We start from the raw sequence: 13143 nt of genomic DNA on the forward strand, positions 1-13143 counted from the left end.
TATGGGGTTGTTTTTAAGACATATGAGAACTTTCCTGAAGGAGGGGAAGAAGAGGGCGTGGTACCTGCTGCTACACTGTAATCATATGTAAATTACAGGTGAACAAGACACAACACTACAACTACCACCTAGTGTCTTGAGGTGATGTGGGGGGAGATATGAGACACGTGTAAGGGGTGTAGGTGTGAGTGAGGGGAGAGAGGGGGGGGAGACACGTGTAAGGGGTATAGGTGGGTGAGGGAGGAGACGTGTAAAGGGGGTGAGTGAGGGGTGTGGGGTGGGGGAGAGAGGGACACGTGTAAGGTAGGTGAGTGGGACACACGTGTAAGAGGTATGTGTGGTGAGGGGAGAGGGGGGGAGACACGTGTAAGAAGAGAGGGAGATGTACTGGGTGTAGGGAGAGGGGCAGTGTAAGGGGGTGTAGGTGTGGGTGAGGAGGGAGACACGTGTAAGAGGTAAGGTGTGGGAGAGAGGGGAGGAGACACGTGTAAGAGGTGTAGGTGTGGGTGAGGAGAGGGGTGAGGGGAGAGAGGGGGACACGCGTAAGGGGTGCAGGTGTGAGTGAGGGAGAGGGGGAGGAGACGTGTAAGGGGTGTAGGTGTGGGTGAGGAGAGGGGAGGGAGTGGGAGTGTAGGTAAGAGGTGTAGGTGTGGGTGAGGGGAGAGGGGGTGAGGGGAGAGGGGACACGTGTAAGAGGGTGTGGGTGTGAGGTGAGGGGGGGAGGAGAGGGGAGGGGAGACACGTGTAAGGTGGGGTGTAGGGTGTGGAGGTGAGGGAGAGAGGGAGGGAGACACGTGTAGAGGGGTGCAGGTGTGAGGTGAGGGGAGGGGTGAGGGGGAGAGGGGGGGACGTAGAGGGGTGTGAGGTGGGAGGGGAGAGGGGGAGGGAGACACGTGTAAGGGGTGTAGGGGTGTGAGGGGTGAGGGGTGAGGGGAGAGGGGACACGTAGGGGTGCAGGTGTGAGTGAGGGAGAGAGGGGAGGTGACAGAGGGGAGGGAGACGTGTAAGAGGTGTAGGTGTGGTGAGGGGGGGTGAGGGAGAGGGGGACACGCGTAAGGGGTGTGAGTGAGGGGAGAGAGGGGGAGGAGACACGTGTAAGGGGTGTGTGAGTGAGGGGAGGGGGGAGACACGTAAGAGGTGTAGGTGTGAGTGAGGGAGAGACACGTGTGAGGTGTAGGTGTGGAGTGAGGGAGGGGACACATGTGGGGGGTCAGGTGTGGTGAGGGGGAGAGGGGGGGCACGTGTGGGGGGTAAGGTGTGAGTGGGGAGAGGGAACACGTGTAAGGGTGTGGGTGTGGTGAGGGGGAGAGGGGGGGGGGGAGGGGACACGTGGGGGTGCAGGTGTGAGTGGGGGAGAGAGGAGGAGGACACGTGGGAGGTGGAGTGAGGGGAGGGAGGGAGGCTAGTGTAGGTGTGGGTGAGGGAGAGGGGGTGGGGGAGAGGGGGACACGCGTAAGGGGTGCAGGTGTGGTGAGGAGAGGAGGGGAGGCACGTAAGAAGGGTGTAGGTGTGAGTGGGGGAGAGGGGAGGAGACACGTGTAAGGGGTGCAGGGAGGGTGTGTAGGTGTGAGTGAGGGGAGAGGGGGAGACACGTGCAGGGGTGCAGGTAGTGTGAGTGAGGGAGAGGGGGCAGACACGTGTAAGGGGTGCAGGTGGGAGTGAGGGGGAGAGGGGGAGGAGATGTGTGGGGGTGCGGTGTGAGTGGGGAGGTGTGTGTGAGGGGAGAGGGGGGGGAGTGTAAGGGGTGCAGGTGTGAGTGAGGGAGAGGAGGGGACTGTGTAAGGTGCAGTCAGAGAGAGAGGTGTAAGGGGGGTGCACTGTGAGTGAGGGAGAGGACAGGCACGTGTAAGGGTGCAGGAGTGAGTGAGGGGAGGGGGAGGAGACATGTGGAAGGGGGTGCAGGTGGTGAGGGTGGAGGGGGCAGGGGAGAGAGAGGGGGGACCCAAAGGGGAAAGGGGAGGCAGGAGTGGGAGTGGGGGAGGGGGGAGGGGGGGGACACGGGGTGCAGGGTAGGAGGGGAGGGGGAGACATGTGGGGTGCAGGTGAGAGAGAGAGAGAGAGAGAGAGAGAGGTGTTAATAGATACAGCTGAGCCAAAAATAGGAGGAGGAAGAGGAAAAGGAAGAAGAAGAATGGCCACAATGGTCTCCTCTCCCTACACTCACCCTCTCTACTCAAGGTCTGCAACACTCACGCTACACATCATCCCATTCATCACGTCACGTCTTCTCTTTCCACCCTTATGACACACTTATAAAAGGAGTGTAAAGAGTGTGGTAGAGTGTGGTAGAGTGTGGTAGGTTCCAAGCCCATGGGTGTAAAAAGTGAGGAAGAAGAAGAGAGGAAATAGGACGAAGAGGAGGGTGGGGGGGGGAGGAGGAGAGGAAATGATAGGAGGAGGAGAAAGAGGAGAGGAGATGGGAGGAGGAGGAGAAAGAGTAGATGAAGTGGGAGGAAGAGGAAATGGAGAAGGGAGGAAGAAGAGCAGATGGAGAAGGAAGAGAAGGGTGGAGGAACAGGAAGAGAAGAGAGGAAGAAGAGCAGGAGAATCAAAAAGTTAGAGGAGAAGAAAGGGACGAAGAATAAAAGTTAAGGAAGACGTAAAAGAGAAGGAGGACATGAGAGAGCTTGATGTTTAGGGAGGTACAGTATACATCACAGAGGTAAACAATCATCACCGTGGCTCCAGGGAAGGCAGGCGTGTCTCGGTGTTTACTGACCAGACACATCTAACATACAGCACAAACAGACTCAAGTGTGGTGCCAAGATGTGTGAAATAGGCATCTCTCTCTCTCTCTCTCTCTCTCTCTCTCTCTCTCTCTCTCTCTCTCTCTCTCTCATACATACATACAGTAAATACAAATAAAAACACGAACAAGAACTAAAAAAAATAGTATTAACAACAATAAATAAATAAAATATAATAATAAGGACAATAATTTAGTACTACTAATAATAAAACACAAAAAACAAGTTAACCCAACAACATATATCAAAGTGTATCCTATAATTAACTAAGATTCGTTCCTTAATTAAAATAATAAGCCCCAGTACTCACCTCTGATGCCTCCACAGTATCAACACCACACAATGTCACACAAACACTGAGAACACTACTACTTACCCTCGGGTACTCCACCAAAGGAACGTAAACTCTGAACAGTGTATTTGTGATAGCAACTCAAATAGGTCCCAGTCCTAACAGGCCCCAACCAAACCTAACCTAACCGTTAGGATTGGACAACATTTGGATTGGGTTCTATTAGGTTGGGGGTTCATTAGTCCTGGGCTCCAATCCAGTTTGGTTGCCTCCACAACATAAACTAAATCAGAGATTATTACGTCAAAGCAACAGGAGGAAGGACTAATGAAGGCAGCTCGTGAAGGACAACTGTACAACATGCAGGTGGAGGTACGAAGTCATCACGAAGGAGTGAGACGGGAGCAGCAAGAGCACTTACCTTCGCAGCGCATCCCCTGGTGGATGATGCCGTAGAGGAGGGAGCCGCAGTGGTCACAGAAGGTGGGCGACCCATATGTCTGCGTCCGGAACTTGTGCTTTGTGCGGGTGTCCTACGGGGAGAGGGAGAGACCAGGCTACTGTTACTGTGGCACTACTGTATACAAGCTCCTAGCTAGTGCTGCTCCAACACTACGTAGTGGTGCTCCTCCTCTAACACTCTACATAGCTGTTGGTTAGTGGTGCTCCTCCTCCAACACTCTACATAGCTGTTGGTTAGTGGTGCTCCTTCTCCAACACTCTACATAGCTGTTGGTTAGTGGTGCTCCTCCTCCAACACTCTACATAGCTGTTGGTTAGTGGTGCTCCTCCTCCAACACTCTACATAGCTGTTGGTTAGTGGTGCTCCTCCTCCAACACTCTACATAGCTGTTGGTTAGTGGTGCTCCTCCTCCAACACTCTACATAGCTGTTGGTTAGTGGTGCTCCTCCTCCAACACTCTACATAGCTATTGGTTAGATTGGTTAGTGGTGCTCCTCCTCCAACACTCTACATAGCTGTTGGTTAGTGGTGCTCCTCCTCCAACACTCTACATAGCTGTTGGTTAGTGGTGCTCCTCCTCCAACACACTACATAGCTGTTGGTAAGCGGTGCTCCTCCTCCAATACACCACAAGTGCCTACAAAACACTCCAAAAGGGATTAGTACTTCACTCTACCAGTACTTTAATCCTGGTCACCACCATCTACAGTGTTAATCTCCACTACTAAAATTACAAGTCAAATAGTAACACTTCACTACGAGACGAATATAAAAGTTATCACCAATTACCCTTTAAAACTAAGGAATTACTCAACACTTAATGGGAATTTCAAGGTGATGATGAACCTATTACATGAAATTGAATGAAATATGTCCAATGTATTACTGAATAGGAGATACATACTGTATAGTGTATATCCTCCGAGGCACACACACGCGCACACACACGCACACACACATACTACTTCATATTAACACCCGAGGACGAGTTATTGCACCACGTGAACATCACACCACCCGGTGTCTCCATGACCACGTGAGGTCCTTCATATCAACACCCGAGGACGAGGTACTACACCACGTGAACACCACACCACGTGGTGTCTCCATGACCAGTCCAGGCCCGACCCATCAACTGTAAACTATAATAATTTGTATGTTCAATTCATGTTCCCTCTTCTTTCAGTAATGAAAGCTTTTGTTAAACGACCCACCCACCCCATGTCTTTGTATGTAATAAGTCATTTTTGTCCAATGTATATTTTCTGCCTTCGGGCTGCTGAACTTTTTCGATAAACCGTTAATTATTATTAATATTAAAATTATTATTATTATTATTATTATTATTATTATTATTATTATTATTAATATTATTATTATTATTATTATTATTACTACTACTACTACTACTACTTTGCTGTCACTCGGAATCGAGTATGACGATCATCCAGTTATGATATGAGCTATTAAGGAAGTCACCTAGGTTGGTGAGTTCTGAGGTGACTAAAGAAGCCGATACGGTACCGGCAGGGTCGATCACAGAAGTTGAACATGTGGGGGGCTACATCTACTGTAGTGCGGGAGGGGCGGCGGCAGCGTCTTTCCGGCGTTGGCGCTTGTCTGCCACGTTGTGCAGTCGGGCAAAATCGAAAGTATTGACACTTTGTATGGTGTCCCCCCCATGCGTTACGGTGTGGAGTAATCGTCTCCCAGGTGAGGGAGTCGATTTGGCACGTTTTCAGGTTTGTTTTAAGATTATCCTTATACCTCTTCAGTTGCCCACCAGCATTACGTTTACTATTCGTTAGGTGACTGTATAGTAGCCGCTTTAGCAGTATACTGTCATCCATGCGGCTCCATTATTCACGAACAACTACGCTGGACTGGCCATGTCACACACACACACACACACACACATGATCGTTATAGAAAAAAAACAAATCCCCACCTCCTCTCACCTCCACCCCCACCTCCCCTTGCCTCACCACTGCCTCCCCTCATCCCTCACCTGTCACCATTGTCCAGCCAGGGGATAATTAACCTCACATCAAAGCTGCCTAATTAAATTTCCCCTTAACATTCTCTCGTGTCTGTATGAATGTTTCCGTGAGGGATGATCGAGGGACTTATGTTCTTATGTTCTGTCACGTGTACTTGGCCCTTGTACACCTACCTGGCCCATGTCTTTACCTTGTACATCTACCTGGCCCATGTCTCTACCTTGTACACCTACCTGGCCCATGTCTCTACCTTGTACACCTACCTGGCCCATGTCTTTACCTTGTACACCTACCTGGCCCATGTCTTTACCTTGTACACCTACCTGGCCCATGTCTCTACCTTGTACACCTACCTGGCCCATGTCTTTACCTTGTACACCTACCTGGCCCATGTCTCTACCTTGTACACCTACCTGGCCCATGTCTCTACCTTGTACACCTACCTGAGACTAATATCAACACTTAATCTATCGAACATTTAGACCAATACCGAATTTAATGTAAACCCTCACACCCAGGTAACACCCAGGTAAACTAATCACCAGGTAATAACCCAAGTGGACGTGTGTTAGGAGGTGTTAACTTGGTGATATCCCGCCAGGTCGATGGTGTCTGGAGGGGGTGAGAATAGTGGCGTGATTAGTGATGTGAGTAGTGACGTGACCTCTTGTAGCAGCCACTCAACACCCTGGCCTATGACGTGAACAGACGTGTGTGTAATCCCCTCCGGAGTTCACGAGGAGTGTCATGTATCACCCCCCCCCTCCCTCCCCCAGTGATTAAGAGGGGGAAGAAGGGGAGGAGAGGGGTGTGTCATGTTAAAGTGTCAAAAGTTGGCACACGATAATGCTGTGTGTGTGTGTGTGTGTGTGTGTGTGTGTACGTACAGTATATATTCAAGGGATCATAGGTAACATTGCAATAGGTTTTAGGCTCAAGACCCCATAAATGACCCCAAGACCCCACTATAAGACCACAAAACCACACTATATGGCCCCGAAGACCCCATTATATGACCTCAAGATCCAAGCCCCCATTACATGACCCCAGGACCACACTATATGGCCTCAAGACCCCACTATAAGACACCGGACCACTGAGTGACACTAAGAGGAGGTAACACAGGACCTCTGAGTGACACCAAGAGGAGGTAACACAGGACCTCTGAGTGACACCAAGAGGAAGTAACACAAGACCTCTGAGTGACACCAAGAGGAGGTAACACAGGACCACTGAGTGACACCAAGAGGAGGTAACACAGGACCTCTGAGTGACACCAAGAGGAGGTAACACAGGACCACTGAGTGACACCAAGAGGAGGTAACACAAGACCTCTGAGTGACACCAAGAGGAGGTAACACAGGACCTCTGAGTGACACCAAGAGGAGGTAACACAGGACCTCTGAGTGACACCAAGAGGAAGTAACACAAGACCTCTGAGTGACACCAAGAGGAGGTAACACAGGACCTACGAGTGACACCAAGAGGAGGTAACACAGGACCTCTGAGTGACACCAAGAGTACCCAACAGCCACCCACCATCAGTAAGAACCCCTGGGTATTCAAGTCACGTTCTCATACTCACAATGGCGAGGTCTCAGCCTAACCTTCCCAGAAAGTTAGCTAACCCGGGCGATACGTGACCTGGAGAACACAAGTGTTCTCACCAACACAACGCTGGTAACGCCTTTAACATCCACGTAACATTGGCTTGTGGTAACGTTTTCGACACTCACATAACACTGGTAACATCTTCAAAATATGACTAGTAACGTTTTCAAAACAACACTAGTAACGTATTCAACACTCACATAACACTGATAACGCCTCACTAATAGGAGACTTACCCTTACGGAGAAAGGTAATGAGAAGATATTGAGCAGGTACTGGCAGGTATTGAACAGATATTAGGCAGGTACTTAACAGGTATTGAACAGGTACTAGTGCTACTTGTGAACAGGGCTGTGCCCTTCTGAGGGCCGAGTTAGAGAGGGCCAAGGAAGAAATCTTGAAATTAAAGGAAGTGATAGCGAGGATGGAGGAAGAAACGAGACAAGGAAAGCCCGAGTCTGACGAAAACTCAGGCGAATGGAAGGTTGTGAGGAGAGGGACGACCAAACTGGTGGTGAAAAAACACACCAAGGATACGAGAACAACGGCTATGTGTACAAACTCTTTCAGTCCTTTAATAGACGAATTGGACGCTAGCATAATCAGGGACAAGGCTGACAAGGAAGGTACGAAAACCGTAATTGTTGGCGATTCCCAGGTACGGTACGTGGACAGAGCTTTTTGTGGTAAAAATAAAAATAGGACGAGTGGAACAAGTTACCATATATCATCATTAGCTCGAATACGCTGGATAACTTCAAACATAAGCTGGATGGATATATGAGCAATAGGGGTTGGGTGTAAATGGGACTGCCCAGTATGGGCCAATAGGCCCACTGCAGTTTCCTCCATTCTCGTGTCCTTGTGTTAAAAGGTATTGGACAGGTACTAGGCAGCAACACCTAAATTGTGAATCCCCGTGTATGGAATCCACAGCACAATCTTACCAAGCAATGATTTAGAAAGGGGGGAGGGGGGGGGGCGGGGTAGCCTGGCCGTAACGAGATTATCGGATCGTATGATGATTAGCTTGGGAGGTCGCGAGAATTGTTCCGGGAGTGATGATTAGTTAAGGAAGCCGGGGAGTTGGTTTCGTGTGATCATCCATGTAATCCTCTCCCACTGTGTACGTACCCATGTAAGCCTCTCCCACTGTGTACGTACCCATGTAAGCCTCTCCCACTGTGTACGTACCCATGTAAACCTCTCCCACTGTGTACGTACCCATGTAATCCTCTCCCACTGTGTACGTACCCATGTAAGCCTCTCCCACTGTGTACGTACCCATGTAATCCTCTCCCACTGTGTACGTACCCATGTAAGCCTCTCCCACTGTGTACGTACCCATGTAAACCTCTCCCACTGTGTACGTACCCATGTAATCCTCTCCCACTGTGTACGTACCCATGTAAACCTCTCCCACTGTGTACGTACCCATGTAAACCTCTCCCACTGTGTACGTACCCATGTAAACCTCTCCCACTGTGTACGTACCCATGAAACCTCTCCCACTGTGTACGTACCCATGTAAACCTCTCCCACTGTGTACGTACCCATGTAAACCTCTCCCACTGTACGTACCCATGTAAACCTCTCCCACTGTGTACGTACCCATGTAAACCTCTCCCACTGTGTACGTACCCATGTAAACCTCTCCCACTGTGTACGTACCCATGTAAACCTCTCCCACTATGTACGTACCCATGTAAAGCTTTTCTACTATGGTTATATACATATAAAGCTGTCACATTCTCAGTAGAGGTGTCCTACATTGTCTCGGTAGAGCTTTCCCACACTGAGTCAGTAGAGGTCCCCCACAGCTCTCCCAGTGTCTCAGTAGAACTCTCCCGTGGCGTCTCAATAGATCGTCCCCATGCGGGTAGTCCCTTAACAACATGAGACGGGCCTCTTCTGAGCCCCGACGACCTTAATATTCTCTCTATCTCTCAGTGATATTGTCTCGCCTCCCCTACCACATACCCGCACACGCACACTATTCAGTGTTTGTGGGTGCTTGCCTGCCACCCCGCTTACCAGCCAGCATGCCTGCCAGCCAGCATCCCTGTCACCCCTCCTACCAGCCAGCATGCCTACCACCCCTCCTGCCAGCCAGCATGCCTACCACCCCTCCTGCCAGCTAGCATGCCTGCCACCCCTCCTGCCAGCTAGCATGCCTGCCACCCCTCCTGCCAGCCCGCATGCCTGCCACCCCGCCTGCCTGTCACCCCACCTGTCTGCCACCCTTCCTGCCAGCCAGTATGCCTGCCAGCCAGCATCCCTGCTACCCATCCTGCTAGCCGGCGTGCCTGTTATCCTCCCTGTCAACCTACCAACCAACATGCCAACCCACCTGACAACAATGCACAGGGTTTGAAAAATGCAATATTTACCCTTACAGGAGAGAGGGTGGCGGTGCTGGGGCGGAATATTAACAGTGCCACGTTACATGCCGGCCTAAGTGACCAGGGATGTAGTCCAGACAGGTTCGTACGATAAATTTTCCTCGTAAACTGCAGATCTGAGGACCAACTCATCTAACGTTCTCATTTTAAAGTTATGAACCAAAAACAAATTCCACAATGACACCAACATTAAACTGAGACTATTTACGTCCAACATGGAACAAAAAAGAAAAGAAAAAAAAGTAGAGACTCTTTGTGAACCCTGGTCCAGCACACCTGAGTGGTCACGACCAGGTTCGGGTTTTTAATTAAGGGAGAGAGAGACTTTAATCTGTGTGCGTCATTGTTTACGTGTAAATGTAGCGGCGGCCGACACAACCACAGCGAACTGGCACTACATGTTAGCGGATAAACGTTCACCAGATATTAATATACATGTGTGTGTGTGTGTGTGTGTGTGTGTGTGTGTGTTCACCAGCACCACTACGTAAAGTGCCTCTACGTCACTTGGGTGAACTAGTAATAGTGGCACACGTCAGCTGGACCATGTGGACCATCTGTTTCTCCCAGTGGCCACTTTGTCTCACAGACTGTGGACCATTACTGAACCTTACCACTAACTGTGCCTGCTGGGGGTAGCTCCTCTCTCTACTTGTAGTGTCAAGTATATCAATGTCTGCTTCATAGTCATTTGATACAAAATTCTCCAATTAATAGTTAAAGTTTTATTTTCCTCATAAGTTACACGTCTTAAGTGTCATTTTTCGTAGATGTTTTAGGTCATTAGTGAAAGTTCCGGGTGAGCGTCGTGTGGCTACAACCCTCACCTACAGCGTTAACATCACCCGGAGCGCCCCCTGTCCACCCGGCTGTGATTGAGGACCTAACATACATCTGGGAAAGTGAAGGCTGTCGAGAGCAGTGTCAGTTACACTCTCGTCCGGTGTATCGAGGACTTAGTGACAACAGTTGAGCCAAGAACCAGATACTGGTCATATGAGCGCTAGTGTGGGGATCGTACACCCAGCAGCTAAGGTAAAACACCCGGGAGTTGTAAAATGAAACTGAGAAATATAATAAAAAGACAAAAAAAAAAGAGGTAGTGGGAGATACAAGATGAAATGAGGAAATATGAAGGAAAACACAAAAACGCCCGGCGGTATAGATAAAAAAGCTAAACTGGGATGAAAAGTGAGAAATGATGATGATGATGATGATGATGATGATGATGATGATGATGATGATGATGACGATGCAGTTAACGGGACGGGGCGAGGAGATGCCAAAGGTTCTGTAACGTTAACTGAGATAAAGTACTACAAGTAATATTAGCAACGTTACGCGAAATGATGATAATATTTGTAATGTTAAGCGAGATGTAAGTTATATTTTCCAACGTTAAGCGATATACAATATACTTACTTTCTGTGAAATACAAGCAATAGTTAACGACATTTAAGCGAAATAGGAGTGATATTGTGAAATGACCTCTCCCTGTAAGGTCAGAGGTCATGCGTAAAGTCAATCAAAGTTATGACTTGTGCACGCGTTACCAATGTCCTGAGAGAGAGAGAGAGAGAGAGAGAAAGTTAAACGCAGCCTCACTTGGTCATCCTCTAGATATAACTCAACCCGGGGGCCCTTCTGGACATAGTAAGGAGTCTGATAGCTGCTATCCTTGGTCAGATTGCCCTACTGTTTCCCATTGTCTGTACACCAGCACTGTCTAGGTCCATTGAATACCAGCATTGTCTATATACAATACATGCCCAATCAATGTAAACCTGAATGACGATTTTACAGAAAGTACATCCATCCATCCTGGCTAACACTGCACTTCCTGGACAGATCGATAAATCAAGATATACACAATACAGACAGATATATTGACAGATACATTGACAGATATAGATAGTGACGGTGGAGCCTGAAGGACAACATGCTGCAAGAGCTTACGAGTTGTTGGTTGTGTGGACATAGTGTACTACCTTCTTCCTTCATTCTCTTCCTCTACACACCGTCATTCTCTCCCTCTACACACCTTCATTCTCTCCCTCTACACACCTTCATTCTCTCCCTCTACACACCTTCATTCTCTCCCTCTACACACCTTCATTCTCTCCCTCTACACACCTTCATTCTCTCCCTCTACACACCTTCATTCTCTCCCTCTACACACCGTCATTCTCTCCCTCTACACACCGCCATTCTCTCCCTCTACACACCGTCATTCTCTCCCTCTACACACCGTCATTCTCTCCCTCTACACACCGTCATTCCCTCTAACTACCATCTTAAACTAGTCCTTATCGCCGACTATTCATTCACCCCGTTTATCACTTCAGTTCTCCGCCTCCCACGTTATCAGCCATTCTCCTGCACACCGCCGCCGTCGCCTCTCTCTCTCTCCATCTTCACCGTCACGGCTTCATGATCCGGTTGTCAAAGCATCAGTCTCCGCCGCTTGCACTTTGTTGATTACACTTGTGTTTTTCTCTGGTTTACGAGAGTGAGTGTTGCATCGTCCTTCCTCCCGGCTCTCTCCTCCTCCCCGGCTCTCCCTCTCCACCCCTCACCTCCCCAAGGCACTAACTCAGCCGCTTCTCCCCTCCTCCTCCTCCCGGCACTCCCTCATCCTCCTGCTGCCTCACACTTTCTGCTTATCACGACTCGTGTTAAAACTCCCTGGCTGATCCTCAACACCTCGCTCTCCACTCTACCTCCCTGACTGACCCTCAACACCTCGCTCTCCACTCTACCTCCCTGACTGGCCCTCAACTCCTCGCCCTCCACTCTACCTCCCTGACTGACCCTATTTCAGTGTCATCAGCAAATTTACATATTTTGCTGTCTACGCCTATATCTATGTCATTTATGTATATAATAAATAGTAATGGTCCAAGTGCTGAGCCTTGGGGTACTCCACTAGTGACGTTACCCCAATCGGATTTAGTGTCGTTAATGCTCACTCGCTGTTTCCTGTCCTGTAACCACGCCCTAATCCATTTTAGAATATCTCCTCGAATGCCATGAGCCTCCACTTTACGCATTAGTCTTTCGTGGGGGACTCTGTTGAAGGCTTTGCAAAGTCAAGATATACCACATCATAATTGTGCCCCTCGCCCACTGATTCGAAAACAGTTGAAAAGAATGTTAATAGATTAGTCAGACATGAACGCCCACTTCTGAAGCCATGTTGGGAATCATTGATCAACTTGTGCTTCTCCAGGTTATTTCGAATAGAGTTTATAATTGTTGCTTCCAGCAATTTGCTTACAGTTGACGTTAAACTGATTGGACGGCAGTTAGAGGATAGTGATCTATCTCCCTTCTTTAAAATCGGTAACACATTCGCTATCCTCCGGGATTCTGGTACTACACCCATTTTTAATGACATGTTAAACAAATTTACTTCGGGCATACCACACTGAGTTCTTCCTTTAATACTCTGGCAAATATCTCATCGGGACCTGGTGACTTATTAGGCTTTAGTTTGTCTATTCGTTTATTAACATCGCGTTAACACATGTTAATCTTTACGCCCTGACTTCGGCTATCATTCTACACCAACACTTAATTGTTATTATTACTTGAAATTTCAGAAAATAAAGAAAATATATTAAACAA

General features: G+C 48.8%; 1 protein-coding gene across 4 annotated transcripts in view; it reads right to left on the reverse strand.

The window, feature by feature from the left end:
* The window catches only part of LOC121860337 (protein kinase C, brain isozyme-like), a 118988-nt gene that overhangs the window by 83731 nt on the left and 22114 nt on the right, over nucleotides 1-13143 (reverse strand). For all 4 annotated transcript variants that reach the window (XM_042357413.1, XM_042357412.1, XM_042357411.1 and 1 more), the window contains exon 3: nucleotides 3462-3573. In XM_042357413.1, the coding sequence (XP_042213347.1) occupies nucleotides 3462-3474 (13 nt within the window). In that variant the 5' untranslated portion in view covers nucleotides 3475-3573. The remainder of the gene's footprint in view (nucleotides 1-3461; nucleotides 3574-13143) is intronic.

The sequence above is a fragment of the Homarus americanus genome, unplaced genomic scaffold, assembly GCF_018991925.1.
Source record: "Homarus americanus isolate GMGI-L3 unplaced genomic scaffold, GMGI_Hamer_2.0 scaffold48088, whole genome shotgun sequence".
Classification (NCBI taxonomy): Eukaryota; Metazoa; Arthropoda; class Malacostraca; order Decapoda; family Nephropidae; genus Homarus; species Homarus americanus.